Consider the following 17,150-nt stretch of genomic DNA (forward strand, 5'->3'; position numbering starts at 1 on the left):
AGATCATCACGATCCTCGAGAAAAGCATTCAAGTATTCTACTATGAAGGAAAATAAAATTCATGCCTATAAATACAAGCAGAAGGAAGGATGTACTATCCAACTCAAGTTTTCATCCTAACATTCGTTTTCATGTTTGCCCTGATGAAAATTCTGAATGGCATATTTCCCTTTCCTATGGTTCCTATTCATTCTTGTGTTCTTTTATTTTCTAGTTCCCTCACCATGGAGTTTTCTGTGCCTGTTTCAAGAATTTGGAATGCCTTTTTTCTCATCTCCTGCTTCTCCTTGCTGCTTCATCAAATTGTGCATTGCAGCCACTTGCAATGACAAAAAATCATTCAAATGAGATGTTTCGAAAACAATAGAGGATAATCGTGGTAATAAGAATGTTAGGTGAATGGAAGATGTTTCTCTCCAGTGCTTGTGGTTTGGCACAACATTAAAAAAAAAGAGCTATTATTACAATATTACAACAACTAGCATAATGAATCTAGAGCATGGTATTTCGTACTGGCCCGAACCGGGCAGTACAGAATATACCGTATTGTACCGGTTCAGTATCGGTACTGGTACGGATACTATGCTAGTGTGGCACCGGTACGGGGTCCGGTACCGAGACGGCAAACCTTGATCCAGAGGTCTCCAATTACTTCTTGTATATGTACAATCAGCTGCTAAAGTGATGGCAATTGTTAGGCTGTATCATTTCTCACCTGGATAGAATATTATTTTTAAATTTAAATAGTTACAGCTTTTCCTTTTTGTCTGCAAAAGGGAAATATGTTTTGGAAGGGGTTCTATTTTATGAAGGGCTTTGACTATTGTTGCATCATTGGTTTGGAGATACAACTTGCAGGTTGTGATATGTACATATGTATGTATGTACGTATTCCTTGCTACTAACATTATTGCTTTATATAACATGTTTATTTTTAAGCATGACAAAATGGTTATTCAGTAAAATACAGCCATCATAAAGATACACTAAAGCAAGAAAAAAGTAGGGTATGTGAATATTTTAGTTGCACAATCTTGCATAAAATCTTATGACATCTTATGGCATCTTCAAGCCATGGCTGTAATATCTGCTACTCAACCTGAAATTAGTTGTTTACTTGTCAACTTGCTAATAGGTTTTTCTTTCTTACTTTCTTGGAGTCAGAGGTGGTGCAGGACCATCAACCTGTTGGTTTTTATTTTAACAAACTACAATACTACATTACTCTTAAATTTCGACTCTCTATTGTCATTAAACTTGTTGACTTAATAAAAGTTATATACAATTATCTGTTTAGATATTTTAATGTACAGTGTCATATTTTCTATAGCTACATGTGGAGCACACATGCTAGTTCACTAGTCTATATAAGAATTCTTGAGGTTGGGCTTAATAGTGACTCTCTTATATCAAATAGGGTGGGGGAGGCTCTTTCCTAAGGTTTATCGCATCGGTCGATACTGATGCATACTGATCGTATCATACCGTACCAAGGCCGAACTAATACGTGGCATAGGAGGCATACCGATACTTGGTGCACCGAATGGGGTACTATACGGGCGTACTGACACTGTAATAGGATAGTATAGGTGCGGGTCTGGTATCGAAATGGCGAACCTTGCTTTTCTCTAATTATCCATTTATAAGAGAGATTAATGGCTTTGGAGATGTTGTAGTCAAGTTGACGCCATAGCATTTTAAAGTTTAAACATTTCTTGGTAGATATATTTATTGGAGCCTTAGGATGCCATAGCATTTTAAAGTCTAAACATTTCTTGGTAGATATATTATTGGAGCCTTAAAACGAAAACCTGGAATGAGATAAATTCCTAGTTTTGTTTTGCTTTGAATGAGCATGTCCCCAACTCCCCACAACAAAAAAATTAAACGCACACACCCCATTACTCTTTGCTACTTTCTCAGCATGCTCAGTCTCCTCGGAATGAATGAATAACTAAAGCTTTTGTATGATGAAGGTATTTCTATCATTTGGAGTTAATTTTTCTTTTTGTCTTGTTTAAAATTGTAATCGGATGATATGACACATCTTGTTAACAGAAATTGATGTAGCTGCAATTGAAATTTGGCTTCCATAATATGAATGTCCTGCAGATTAGGATTAATATTGAATTTGATCAAAACCCTATGGTTCCTTTTTGGTCCTTTTGTTGGTAATTGAAGAAAAGATTTCATCCTAACTTGATTTGAACTTCAGCAAGAGATCTGCTGCATAACAGCAGAAATTTGTTATAATGAGAAGAAAACTAATAGAAGAAAGAGGGAAATAGTAGAAAATAAGAGAGGAGGTATGAAGATTAGAATAAAGAGTACAAGGAGAGAAGAACAGAAGAATGAGGCCTGCAGTCTATTCTCTTAAAGTTTATTTCCTGAGTACAACATAATAGTCTGCTTTTATAGCAAGCCATTAATGCCCTTTAATAGAGTTGACTGGTCCCCGTTCTTTTTTGATCAGCACTCTAGAAATAAGGAGAAATAAAATCCCAAAGCAGCCTGTGAAGACTATTGATAATTTGGACTTTTCATGTCAGGACCTGGATCCTGGCTCTGCCAAGTCCCCGGTCTGTGTAAAACTTGATAAACCATATGACCTGATTTTGTTTCAATTTGTTGTTGCTGAAGCACACTATTTTCAAATTAAACTTGAAATCATGTAATCATAATGTAAGTGGTCATTTGATTATATAAAGCAAACTAAAATCTCATCCAAATTAAATTTTTGCAGCTCACAACGTGATATCATAACAAGGTCCACTTTATTCCATCATCTTTATAATACAAAACTTGCTCATTATAAAACATATTTTACATCCTTCTGCATGGGTACTGTTGCTGGAAATTGGACCCGGGGGTGACCAGTGGCTGAGAGGGAGGAGCTCCGGCGAGAGTTGGTGGGTGGCGGTCCGTCGGCGGGCGGCGTCCTCGGGGGGACTTGCAAAAAGCCGGTGGCCGGGATTTTCGGCGCCGACCCTCCGATGCTTAAGTCAGAGGGGGCAAATGTGTGGAGGGAGAGAAAATATATCTCCTAGAGTTTCAGAGTCCAGCCCCCTCTAAGAGGGAGGAGTTTCCCTTTTATAGAAGGGTATATGATTGCCTGTGATGTGACGGGGCGAACGGGTTACCGTTATGATTGAGCATGATCGTGTGAATTAATGCACGATCGTGTGAATTAATGCATTGTCGTGGGAGATCAGGCCGGAGCCAGTAAGTCGTCGTGACTGATCGGACGTAGCTGAGTGGGTCAACTGTTTGCCGTGGAGGGTTTGAGATCCGTAGATAGCATGCGCATTGATTGTTGAGTGAGCCGGAGATCAGCGGAGGCCATGCGCATTAATTGTTGACAGCGGTAGCAGGGCATGGTCCTCGGTCGAGTTGCAGAAGGATGTGACCACAGCAGGTGGATAGTGAGGTCGGGCTTCCGAGGTCAAGGATGCTGAGGTCGGGCGTCTCGAAGTCGAGCGCCTGGCCGGGCGCCAGGTCGAGAACCCTAAGGTCGGGCTCCAGGTCGGGCCCCTCCAGGTCAGGCGCCTTCAGGTCGGGCGTCCCCAGGTTGGGCGCCTCCAATCACGTGCTGGCGATGATGCGCTCACGTGTTTCGGGACGATTCATTTTTTCCCCAACACTACCCTCCGATTTTTGAGTTCGAGCCGTTTGCGAGCTCGGACGTGGGAAGTAGTTGCCTTTACTGTATTAGTGGGGGCCAGGAAGCCTTAAATTACTCCGGCGTTCCGCGTGCTTTGGGGCATCCTTAATGAGAGGAAACGGGGCGACGCCCTTTCGAGGTTGCCTCGCGTCGTTGGCTCATGATGGGGCTCCGGGATCCGATGGGACGCCGCCTTGATTCTGTATTCAAAGCGTCGATCCAGATTAAATATGTTGCTTCGGTCTTTGGGACCGACACGTGGCGCGATCTGGACAGAAGGCGGGATCCGGTCCTGCCGATCTGGGCCGTCAGGAGGGTCTATATAAACCCCCTGAGTTAGCCCTAGAAAGGTTTTGTTTGGCCATTGCGGTTGCTGTTCCCCTCTCCTTCCTTTGTCTCCTTTCTTCCTTTTCCAGTCGCGGCCGAGTCTTCCCGGCGGTGCCCTGAGGCGATTTCCGGCGACTCCACAGTAGGTCGTTTTTCCACATTAGCTCGGGGGATTCTTCTTCTTCTTTTATTTTTTCTTCTCTTTTCTTCCTCCTTCATCCCTTGTCTCCTTCGTCTTTCCTTTTGGAATGGGTCGTGGTCCAGGTGAGGTCGGGTCTAGCCTGACTGAGGAGGAACTGGAGCTGGTTCGTTCCCGGGTTTCATCTCGAACCTGCCGGGTCGGAGGACTGGGTGACGAGACCTCCTCCAGGTCGGATCGGGGTGTACATCGAGACACTCTGGGCCGGCCTGCGGTTTCCTCTTCACGAGTTCGTGAACGAGTTGCTGGTGGCGTACCAGCTCGTCCCAGCACAACTCGCTCCGAACTCGTGGAGGACCATCATCAGGTTTCTATCCTTTTGCCTTGCGCACGGGATACTGACCTCGGTGAACGTCTTTCGCCGGTGCTTCATGTTGAAGTCAAACCCGGCGGACGGGGAGTGGCTCTATCTCGCCTTTCGGGGTGGTAGGCCACTTTTTCGAGGTACCCCTTCCTCCATTCATGAGTGGAAGGGAAAATTTTTCTTCCTTTCCTCCGAGCTCACGTGGGGATTTGACCCGAGGTGGGGGCATCCCCGGCTGAAGGCCCTTAATAAGCTCCCCCAGCTTTCAGCGGACGAGCAGAGGGTTTTCGACGCTCTGCATGGCCTCGGGGAGGATATCCTTCTGACCGGCCTCCTGAGCGAGGAGGCCCTGGTGAACGTCAGCTTGAGCTCGGCGTGCCCTGAGGGTAAGAGCAGTCGCGCTGCTCCTTCATTTTGCTGTCTTTTGTCTTATTTGTTTCTTTCCTTCTCTTTTTGGTGTTGATCTGACACTTAGAAATTTTTCTTCTTTTCAGATATTCCCAATATGGTGACCAGCAACACTGCTCTCTTCGCCCGATTGAAAAGGAGAGCGGCCGAGGTCGGCGGGGCTCATTCCAGGCCGAGGTCGGCGGGGCTCGTCCCGAGCCCAGGAAGAAGGCCAGGTCGGCTTCGACTTCTGCTCCTTTCGAGGCGAGGGGTACTGGGGCCGGAACTTCCGGATCCGTCCGGGAAGAAACTCCGGCTACTGAGCAGGCGAGCTCGGGTTCTAGGAGGGCGACGGGTTCGGCGCCCCCAGCATGCCCCGTCCCCATTTCTCAACGGCCAGGTCGGCCAGTCGTCCGCCTGCGGCACTCGGGCCCCGAGCCGAGCAGGGGCCCTAGGGTCCTGAACGCGTCTCGCCCCGCCGTTGTGAGCCTGGGCAGGCCGAGCTCGTCGGGGGTCGGAGATTGCTCCGAGAGGGGGTCTGGCGACCCGGAGTCTCCGATCCATGAGGGCGATTCGGCCCTCCGAGATAGCAATGTCGCGCGCGAGGTATTTCGTCGCGCATTGCTCCCAGCTGACCGGGCCGAGTTCGAAACCGTCGATCTCGGCGATCTTGTCAATCAGACTTACTGCAATGCTGCCCGGGTAAGTCGTCTCCTCGTTTTTGCTTTGGTTATTGGTATTTTATTCACTTTCACTTATCGTTGCTTTTCCTGTAGCATCTTCATGAGATCGACACGCTGGTGTTCATAGCTTCGAGAAGAGGCTCGGAGGGGCCAAAGGTAGCTGGAGATGGCCGAGAAGAGGCTTGTCGACTCTGAGGCCATGCGGCTAGAGGCCGTCGCGCGGATGGAGGCTGCCGAGGCTGAGCGGCGATCGGCAGTCGACCAGCTTGAAGAGGAGAGAGCCACGCACACTTTGGCGAGGTCGGAGTTGCGCGCCTCCGAGGCGCGTCTAGTCGAGGCTCGCTCCGAGGCCGTCGGCTACAAATATGAGGGCAGGGTTCTCCGCCTGAAGGTCGAGTAGGTCGAGGCTCGAGAGAAAAGGGCACTGGAACAGGCCTGGGACGCGGTGGCTTCACAACATCTTCCATACATGTACTTTTCATGGCAAAGTCTGTGATGTGATTATTGATGGAAGGGCTGTGAGAATGTTGTGGCAGCATCAATGGTGGAGAAATTGAAGCTCAAAATGGAAGATCATCCTCAACCATACAAGCTTTCTTGGCTACGTAAGGGTAATGAGTTAAAGGTTCACAAGCGTTGCCTTGTTCAATTTTCTATTGGCAAGAAATATTTTGATGAGTTGCTTTGTGATGTACCCATGGATGCATGTCACCTATTACTTGGTCGTCCATGGCAATTGATACAAAAGTGATACATGATGGGTTCAAAAATATGTATTTCTTTATGAAGGATAGGCTGAAGATCGTGTTAGGGCCTGCTAAGATAGAAAGCAGTCCTAAGCCTACTAAAGGGGAGGAAAATAACTTTGTCCAAAATTGAAATTGAAAAGGCCATAGTGAAATCTCGTAGAACCTACGCCCCTATTGTTTTAGAGGAGAATGAGGAAAAGTGTGAATTGCCCCTTATCATGAATACTTTGCTTCATGAATTTTTTGACATTGTTCTCGATGAAATTCCACCTAGACTACCGCCTATAAGAGATACAACATTGCATTGACTTTATACCCTGTGTTAGTCTCCCAAACAAGGCAGTATATAGGATGAATCCTAAGGAGCCAGAAGAGTTACAAAGGCAAGTAGACGAGTTGATTGCTAAGGGGTTCGTGAGGGAAAGCATGAGTCCATATGAGATTCCAGCTCTTCTTGTGCCTAAAAAGGATGGTTCTTGGAGTATGTGCGTTGATGGTAGAACATTGAATAAAATTACAATCAAGTACCGGTTTCCAATTCCACGTCTTGATGACCTACTTGATTAATTACATGGTGTTTTTATCTTTCGAAGATTGATCTTAGGAGCGGTTATCATTAGATCCGAATGAGGCTGGAAGATGAGTGGAAGACTGCATTCAAGACAAGGGATGGATTGTATGAGTGGATAGTTATGTCATTCGGATTGTCAAATGCCCCGAGCACTTTCATGCACCTTATGAATCAAGTGTTTAAACTATGGTCCGCCGAACCGATCGGAACCGGTCGGTTCCGGCTGTATCGAACCGGTGCCGACAACTATCGGTACGGTTCGGCTGTGAAAACCGGTACCGAACCGAAATCGGTGCGACCGACACTGGTAGAAGCGAGGAAGAAGAGGAAAAAGAAAAAAAAGAGAAATAGAAGAAGAAAAGGCAAGTACCAGGAGAAGGAGGACCTCTCTTCCTTGCTCGCGGGAGAGCGGGTGGAAACTGGGAAAGAGAGAAGAGAGGAGAGAGGGGAAGGAAGGTTCGGGAAGAAGTGGAAAAAAATAAAGAAAGAAAAAAAAATCCTGCGTGCGGGGGCGAGTGGGAAAGCGGGCACGAGCGGAGAACTGCGAGCCCGCTTGCCTTCCACGCGCAAGGAACCGTGCCCGCATGCGGTTCCCTGCGTTGGCCGTGATTCCCCGCGCGGGCTTTTAATGCCGCACAAAGTGGCATTTAATGCCACTCTGTGGTAACGTGGACGCGCGCGCCCGCGTATCGGATGCATTTTTTTTTCTATCTCGACTGGTTCGGACCGGTACCGAACTTGTACCGTACCGGTACCGATGAAGAACCGGTACCGAACCTGTACCGTATCGGTACCGGTCTTCACCGGTACATCGGTACTATCGGTACCGCAGACCCATGTTTAAACCTTTTATTGGTTTGTTTGTTGTGGTTTACTTTGACGATATTTTAGTGTACAACAAGCACATTGATCAGCACATGATTCATCTTCGTCAAGTTTTTGAGAAGCCTTGGAAGCAAAAGCTGTATGCGATCTTGAAGAAACGTCACTTTTGCACCACTAGCCTTATCTTTTTAGGCTTTGTAGTCTCAAGTGATGGAATCAAGATGGATCCGAGCAAGGTGGAGCCGATCACAAGCTGGTCTGTTCTGAAGTCTATTCATAATATTCAAAGTTTTCATGGGTTAGCTTCATTTTATCGTCGATTAATGAAAAATTCCAGTACTATTATTTCTCCTATCATTGATTGCTTGAAAGGGGGAGTCTTTAAGTGGACTGGAGAAGTTCAGAAGAATTTTGAGGTTTTGAAGAGGAAGGTAATTGAAGCTCCTGTCTTAGCATTGCCAATTTTGAAAGCTTATTTGAAGTAGATTGTGATGCTTCTAATGTGGGGATTGGTGCTGTCCTTAGTCAAGAAGGTAAGCTTATTGCCTATTTCAACGAGAAGTTGATTGAGTCTTGGAGGCAATACTCTACTTATAACAAGAAATTCTATGCTATCGTGCGAGCTTTGGATCACTGGAGTCATCTTTTGCCCAAGGAATTTGTTTTTTTTTTGATTATGAAGTACTGAAGTACATCAATGAGCAACACAAGTTGAACTGACGACATGCTTAGTGGGTGAAATTTTTGCAGACCTATTCATTAACCATTAAGCATAAGTCCGGATTTCAGAATAAGGTGGCCAATGCATTAAGTCGAAGATATTCCTTGCCATCTACTATACAAGTGAAGGTCTTAGGCTTTAAAGTTCTCAAGGAGCTGTATCAAGATGATCCATATTTCGGTACTATTCTAACTGAATGCATGAAAAAGCCATTTAATCATTTTGTCTTGCAGGATGGATTTCTTTTAAAGGATAACTAGTTATGCATTCCTCAATGCTCACTGCGAGAGGCAAGTATTCTAGAAGCTCATGGAGGTGGCCTAGCTGGATATTTTGGGCGAGATAAAACTCTTTTGTTGGTGGTGTCTCATTTCTATTAGTCTAGAATGGAGCGAAACATTATGAAGCACTAGGAGCGATGCAAGACTTGTCATATAGCCAAGAGTCATGGTCAAAACATAGGCTTGTGTACCCCATTACCGGTTCCAAATTCATCATGGGAGGAAGTTAGCATTGACTTTGTGATGGGGCTACGGCGGACACAAAGGAACACGGATTCTATCATGGTCGTTGTTGATCGTTTTTTGAAGATGGCGCATTTTGTTCCATATAGCAAGATCGTGGATGTTCGTATCTAGCTGGCTGGTACTTTTGGAAGATTGTGCGACTTCATGGTGTGCCAAAAATGATTCTATTGGATTGAGATACCAAGTTCATGAGTCATTTTTAGCGTACTTTGTGGAGAAAGCTTGGAACAGAGTTATTTTTTAGCACATCACATCATCCTCAAACCGATGGTCAAATTGAAGTTGTTAACCGAATCTTGAAGAATTTATTGAGGAGTTTTGTGGGTAAAACATTCGTTAGTAGGATCTTATGTTAGCTCAGGCGGAGTTTGCCTACAATCGTTCCACAAGTCAAACTACTGGTTGCAGTCCTTTTGAAGCAGTGTATGGCCTTAATCCAATTAGCCCCTTGGATTTGGCTCCTATTCCATCAACACAACAATTCAATGGAGATGCCAATGAGCGAGCCAAGGCTATTAAGAAGATGCATGAGCAGATTAGAGAAAAGATTGTCAAGCAAAACGAGAAGTATCATGCTAGTGCCAATAAGCATTGTAAGCCGCCGGCTTTCAAGGAAGGAGATTTGGTGTGGATTCATCTTTGGAAGGAGCGTCTTCCAATTGGAAAGTATGGGAAGCTGATGCAACGAGCTGATGGTCCATTCAAAGTGTTGCGTCTTGTTGGGGAGAATGCTTACAAGGTTGAACTTCTAGGAGATTATGGTTTTTTAGCTACATTCAATGTATCTGCCTTGTCCCCTTATCATGGAGATGAAGATAAAGCTGGTCCAGACTCGAGGACGAGTCTTTTTCAACCGGGGGAGCATGACACGGGTGCTTAAGGAGAGTCCTTTTTAACCGGAGGAGCCAAAAAAGAATTTTGTCTATGGCAATTTATTTTTTTGGTTAATGTCTAAGCAAAGGCTAATTTTGGGATGCCAATATATGGTGTTTTTTTCTTTCTTATGGAACGCCTAATTATGATCTTTTTTTTTCTCCTTAAGTTTAGGATTACTTATTGTAATTGCTTGAAAAGCACTCCAAACATGCCTATATAATAGCATGCCCTATATTATGTTTTCAGAAACTAATTTCAAGTTTGAGTAAATTAAGGATTAAGCCTTTGGCTTGATGAGTTTCTTTTTTTGGATGTTCTGTATCTTTAGGTGTTTCTTTGGGTGGTGAGCGTATTCTTGCTCTGTATCTCAAGGAGATTATCTTTGAGTGGTGATCACTAGAATTCTGTATCCCTAGGGTGGTGCCTTTGCGTGGTGAGTTTTCTTTTCCATTAAACTTTGTATCCCTTGGGTGGATTTTTTTGGGTGATGAGATTTTAGCTATCCATTGTTCTTATCCTTGAAAATTTAGGTTTACCATTATTCTCAGATTTCTAGGTGGTTTTGGTTTCCTCGTCGTTTTTCTTTCCCTCGTTTATTTTTCCGGCATCAATTTACCAATCTAGCTTTTTTTAATATTTTTTTAAGCATTAAAGCAAGGTTCGCCGTCTTGGTACTGAACCCTGTACTGGTGCTACACTAGCACTCAAGGTCCGCCGTACCGGTACCGGTCGGCGTACCGGTGGCCGGCCGGACCGGTACGGTCCGGTCCGTACCGGCCGGTACCGGTCCGGTCCGGTCCGTACCGGCCGGTACCGGTCCCGTACCGGCCGGTACTCGGTGGTTTCAAAAACCACAGCGCGCGGCGCTGTGGTTCTAAAAAAAAAAAAAAATCATACCGGTGCGAACCGGCTGGTTCGCACCGGTACGAGGCCGGTACCGGCCGGTACGGGTGCCGAACCGGCCGGTACGGGCGCCGAACCGGCCGGTATGCACCCGTACCGGCCGGTTCGGATAAAAAACCGGGAAATACCGGTTTTTTATCCGTTCCGGTACCGGTCCACGGCCGGACCGGTACGTACCGGCCCGTACCGGCCGGTACGGACCGGTACGGCATTCCATGCTAGCACTATATCGGTATGGTACGATACAGAATTTTTCCGGATTACCGAATGTTGGTACGCCTTCTGTACCATGTCTTGGTACTGAACTGGTACGGTACGACGCATCTGTACCGTCCGGTTTGGGCTGGTACGACGAATCATGCATTAGAGTGCACTTAACAACGATGCAGCTGCTTGTTAGGGGTTCATTGAAACCAACTATCATACCTACTGGCTGGGGTTTCACTGACCGACCAGTGTTTTCTTGTCAATCGATAAACATGATATTTTTCATTCTAGGCCATGCAGCAATTAACTCATGTTTTGCATAATCAAATGAAGATCAAAGAAATCTCTTCAATACAGTGACATGGATTTTCAATTAAGATAGCTCATCTTAACCTTGATAATTCCAAATGTCAATGGTCATGCAAAGCTCAAGGTTTCCAAAATTAACTTAGGCATGCAATTCTTAGTTTGGAGAAATTTGAAAATCATGAAATCTGTGATTGAATGTGTAAAGTAAACAAATCATTTCATTTCAGTAAGCTAAGATCCTGATTACAAGAAGACAAAGTTCTTTTGATATGTCAAATGTAAAGATGTTAAGAAACTATTTTAGAAATTGGTAGATAATGAGAACTATCATTTAGACAATAATATGTTAACTATGTAAGGCCATTCACCGATTCTTGTCCTAGAACTTCGTTTCCTTTTGTCCTAGCTGATTGTTTTCTGTGCAGCTCTTTTCTTTTGTACTTTTCTCTCCTTACTTATCTAGTTCCCCACCTTATAGATGGCTGATGTTGTTGGAGTAGCAAAAATGGTAGTAGGAGGGCTGCAACCTTTATTTATAGGTAGGTTGTAATCTAGCCACCATAATTTAGTTGCTAGGTCAAGGTCCTGGATGGCTGAATGTCTAGCATGAGGTGGCAGGTTTACCATATGGTGGAACAAGCAAACAACTATCTCCTTGGTTTTCTTACTGCAACCGAATGTGGACAATTTGGTTTATTTTTTCCTTCACATCCTTGGCAACCAAATATAGCCTTCAGGTGTAGGAAAAAAATGCCTAACCGACAAATTTCATAAAATATCTAAATCTTAACTAAACAAAGTGAATTGCATCATGAATAAGGGGCTGGTTCAGCCTTCTTTGACTGCAGTGATTAGGGAAAATGCAAGGGCCTGATTGGACTAGTCTTTTGCCATTTTGAGTTGCATCCAAAATGGAACTTCGTTGTACCTTTGTGGACTTTGGCTTGTTCTTCTATCTCATTTTGTTTTACTTATATTTGAGATGGGTTCACATGGCTTAGCTTGAATATGGTCATTCCTCCTACCTTCAGTATCCTACTTAACTAACTTTTAAGGTTAGTTTAGAGCTTACTGTTTATATTTGAAGAAGCAGAAACTTCCTGTAGTCTTCGTAAGTTGGTTCATAAGATCCAATTGTAAATAAGGAAAAAAAATATTTGAGATTCTTTTCAATCTGATCCAGTAAAATGTCTCTCTTTCATGAAGATCTACACAAATTTTTGTGAAATTGGTACTAATTTGTGGAAACATAGATTGTAAAAATGAAGCTAACAAGTTTGCATATGATATCCAGATTACAATGCTTCTTAGCGACGTCATATGATGAATGCATATTTCAACTCTTCATGTAGGTAACTTATCGCAGGATGAAGGATGCTCTAATTCAACTTAGCAAGGGCACACAACAAGGACCAACTGCAGACTTGATTCCTGTATTATTTGGGGAGAAACAACCTACACATTCGAAGAAAGTTGTGCAATTTACTCCATTTAACAAGAATCTTGATCATTCACAGGTGCCTCTTGTCCCTGTTAGTTTCGTATCTCTGTATTTTGTCACATGTTGTTTCCACTGCATACATTTCATTTTCTTCACTTATGGTTTCTTTTCTTCCACTGAAACTTGATTAATAGCGTATCTCCATATATTAGTTATTCTCAAGCAAGCTTGCTGGTCACTCTAAGTCTTGTTGAAAGCAGAAACACTGGATCAGCATGCATGAAAGCGATGAATCAAAGTTAGCTATTGGTTTAGTGCATACTAAGATTATATTTGGCTGAGTTGATCAGGATTTTATTGACCTAATTCATTAAAAAAGAAAAATTATTAACAATATGAGGTGGATAAGAATCATGATGGAAAGTTGTTACTTTTTTCTTCTTGATAATCAAAGGAAGGAATTATTTTGGATGAAAGAACTAATGGTGTTGGCGTGTTGCTATTGTATTGGTAATGTTGTGGAAGAAAAAAATATAAGAACACACAAGATAGGAAAGCTTGGAAGGAATCCTCTATCTGACTTGGTCCATTTATTTTGATTCTCCTCTTCCTTCAATTTATTTCCGTGGAAGTGCATTTGAGGTGAATGTATTACTCAATCATTTTTTCTTATTTTCCTCCAATTGATAAAAGGGCAAAAGTACAAAAGAGGTCTTCTTTTAGTTGATTAATTTCTTACATTTCATACATATGATTAAAACATTCCCCTCAATTTGTGCCGTTAGTACTACTCATGTCCAACTAGCTATGTCAAGTTTGATGATGCAATCCTCAAATGCTCGTGTAGATGGCTTTTGCAATCTCACTAGGGATCTAAGTGAGTGTTGTGATTATCTTTCCAACAATCACCTTATCATTGATTAATGTGAAATTGAGAGAGAGAGAGGAGAGAGAGAGGAGGTGGTGGTGGCAGCAATACCATGGAGGGACTCTTGCTTAAATCTGTTTCCTATTTCTCCACATTAATTTGCTTGATATATTGACTAACCCAAGGTGTGTTTTTTCTGAAGAGGGCATCATCTGAGTAGTTGCAACTTGCAACTAAACTTTGAAAGATACAATAGGAAACAACATCAATAGATAGTATAGTTAATAAGGTAACTTTCAACTTGCAACTAGACTTTGAAAGGGACAATAGGAAACAACATCAATAGATAGTAGTTAATAAGGTAAGATATAATGTGAATGTTTTGTTCCAAATAGTGAACTGTCGATGGTTAAGGCTTAACTTTTACAACCAATCAGAGGATTCACTTACTTCATGATATATGTGTAGTATTGTCACAGAGGAGAAGCATAGGAAAAGGGTGGAAGAGTCATCAAGGATATATGAATGGTTGGAAGGACAGTTGCTGGGCCAATTGGTGATCACAACAAAGTCTGGTTCAATCCATAAGTTCAAAATGAAATGGCATGGGTCCACAAGGATGGTATCAAAACCCTGCCGGATGGCACAAATCTTATCATTAACCATGGAAGATTTCAGTAACCCAAGGTTTTCTACTTGAAAGATCTGGCTAGCAGAGTTGTGAATGATGGATCCCCCACCATCATTGCAAATGGAAGGATCAAAGGCTCCATCAAAGTTGAGCTTAATACAGCTATTTTTGGTGGCATCCATTTGAAAGTGGTTGTATAGTTGGAGGTAGTGGTAAGTCCAGCAATAGTCTAGCTAGCTAATTAAGTTTATCTTGTTTGGTTGATTTGTAGGGACAATTATGAAGTGTTTAAATGCAAGGGCTACAATGGCTCTTACAATGAAGGAGATTTCTGTATTTAGGTTTTTACTTATGAGTCATTCATGCATTCAGAGTAGTTAACTAGTTGATTTCTGTGTATAATTTAGCCTCCAAATTTATTTGAGATTTCTTTGCTATTCTCATAGCATAATTAAGTTTTGAAATTCTTCATCTATAAGGATTTGCATCCATGAGAGATTAGCATTCTCTTGTTTGTCTGTATCTCAAACACATTTAGGTTCACGAGACTCATACCATCACTAAGTAGTTGCATCTCATTTAGATTTATTGCCCTACGGCTTATGATACCAACAATTAGATACCAAATGTACAATGTATCAGTATAGATCATGATGATGATGTGTATGCTCCTCAAGATTTAATGTGGCACTAAGGAGAGTGCATAATGATTGACTTTTCATATATGATTTATCTAATACGTTAGTAATTGCTGATTATGACATATGCTGTTTTTTACCTTCGTTTTTTTTAAATTATTTGATAATAGTTTCAACCATTTACCTGATGGTTTAAACTTGCTGGAGTTGTTTTGTTTTGCATCATTTCATACTATGTAGCAAGGTCCGCCGAATCGGTACTGGGCTCGTACCGGCACAATCATTTTTTTAGAGTTTTTAAGAATATTTAAGGGTTTTTTGTATGGATATCCTTCTAAATATAGGATTTTGCGTGAATACCCTTCCAAAATTGATATTTGCATGTATACCCTCGTAAAACTCTGTTATTGTACAAATACCCTTAATATAACGGTTGTTCTAACTGTGTTAAAAAAATCATATTTATATTAATTAAAAATAAAATTAAAATTTGAAATGGCGTTATTAGCCTCACCCTTCTCACACCCCCCACCGCCCCCCGCCCCCCCCCCGGCGCCTGGCTTCCCACCCCCCCTGGGGCACCTGGCTTCCCCCCGACCCCGCACCCCTGCGCTCCCCCCCGGCCCTGCGCAGCGCCCGACTCCCCCCCCAAACCTCCCCTCCAACCCCACGGCCCCCCCGACGCCTAGCTTCCCCCCCGCCCCTGCACCACCGCGGCGCCTGGCTTCCCACACCCACCCACCATCCCCCGGACGGCGCCTGGCTCCCCCCCGGGCGTGCGGCGCGCGGCTTCCGCCCCCGCCTGCCCGCCCTCGGCGTATCTGGATCGCGATGGCGAGGGCCATGGGGAGCGAGATCAAGATCCCGCAGGCCATGGGGAGCGAGGTCGGCCCGAGAACGCGATGCAGCTTGCTCGCGATCTCCTTCCTCCTTCCTCCCTGTTCTCCTTCCTCATTGGCTGGCATTTCCCATCCCTTTAGAGAATAATAAGGCCATGGGAGCAAGCTAACAAGCTCCTAAGAAACCCATATCTGCCTTGAAAACCCATCATAAATTCACTTAAAAACGACCAATAGTACCACCACCCCCACACAAAAAAAAGAAGCGACTCTCTTACTTGTTATCACAAAGCAAACTCATTTCTCTGAGCTTTTGCTGGATTTTAGGTGGCTTTGTGCAGCCTTTATCCTGATTTTGTTTCTCTTTTTCTGTTTCCATTACCACCAACTCGATCAGTGCTGTTAAAGCCACCTACTTAGCATCATTTCTGGTCCTTAGACAAGCCACCTTCTTTCCAACTCAAACCAGCAGTCCTCTCTCTCTCTCTCTCTCTCTCTCTTCTGGGCCCAAGAGATTCTGAAGCAGAGCACAGCTGTGTGGAGCTCCTGTCTTCTTCTTCTTCTGGCACAAGAACAACTGTCTTCTGAAGCCGGGCACCGCGGGGGGGGGGGGGGGGTGCGGAGGGGAAGGGAGGGAAGAGTAAGGCACTGTTGGGGAGGAGGGGGGGAGGGGGGAGGGGGCGGTAGGGGTGGAGGTGGGGAAGAGTAAGGGTAATAACGTCATTTCAAGTTTTTATTTTATTTTTAATTAATATAAATGTGATTTTTTTTAACACCGTTAGAACAACCGTTATATTAGGGATATTTGTACAATAATAGAGTTTTACGAGGGTATACATGCAAATATCAATTTTGAAAGGATATTCATACAAAATTCGATATTTAGAAGGGTATCCATGCAAAAAACCCAATATTTAATTGGTAATCACTCTTTTTGAACTTTTTCAATAATTTTGAGTCTAATTTGATGTTTTTTGAAGTTTCTATGATTCCGGTTTAACCTAGATGATGCATCTTATTACTTTAAAATAATAAATCATAAAATGAACAGCATAAAATAGCCTCAAATCAAGTAGTGACGTAAAAAATTAAAAAATAATACAATCAATTACATACATTTAAAATCCAACATATATACCGACATCTAAAATCGGGTCGAGTGGCGATGCCTCTTGTAGATATTCAGATCATTAGCGTAGTCAAGAGGCACATCAGCCCACTCCTCTAACCAAGAGACGTAGTCTTATACGTTCATCCTATAAAGAACGCACACCGAGTTATAAGCAGTCTTGGATCTCTTGCTGAAGCTTTGACTTTGAAATGTATCCTTTGGCTGATAATACGAATGTGGAGAGGCCCATTTGAATATGCTGGTAGCAAAATTCGATCCGTAAGATGCTCCAGGCTGTGTAGGATAGTTGCCACCGGAAGATGCCTCAGATGCACTATATCTATATCTGTATCCGTATGGGTCATTGGCTGCC

The 17,150-nt window shown here is 43.5% G+C and overlaps 1 protein-coding gene across 3 annotated transcripts in view; it reads left to right on the forward strand.

Moving 5' to 3' along the window:
* Positions 1-17,150, forward strand: part of LOC103720749 (DNA-binding protein) — a 94,768-nt gene that overhangs the window by 6,387 nt on the left and 71,231 nt on the right. For all 3 annotated transcript variants that reach the window (XM_039117076.3, XM_039117078.3, XM_039117077.3), the window contains exon 6: positions 12,602-12,766. In XM_039117076.3, coding sequence (XP_038973004.1) covers positions 12,602-12,766 — 165 coding nt within the window. The remainder of the gene's footprint in view (positions 1-12,601; positions 12,767-17,150) is intronic.

This window comes from Phoenix dactylifera, chromosome 1 (assembly GCF_051530095.1).
Source record: "Phoenix dactylifera cultivar Ajwa chromosome 1, Ajwa_hap1_PhDact_Kaust_v1.1, whole genome shotgun sequence".
NCBI lineage: Eukaryota > Viridiplantae > Streptophyta > Magnoliopsida > Arecales > Arecaceae > Phoenix > Phoenix dactylifera.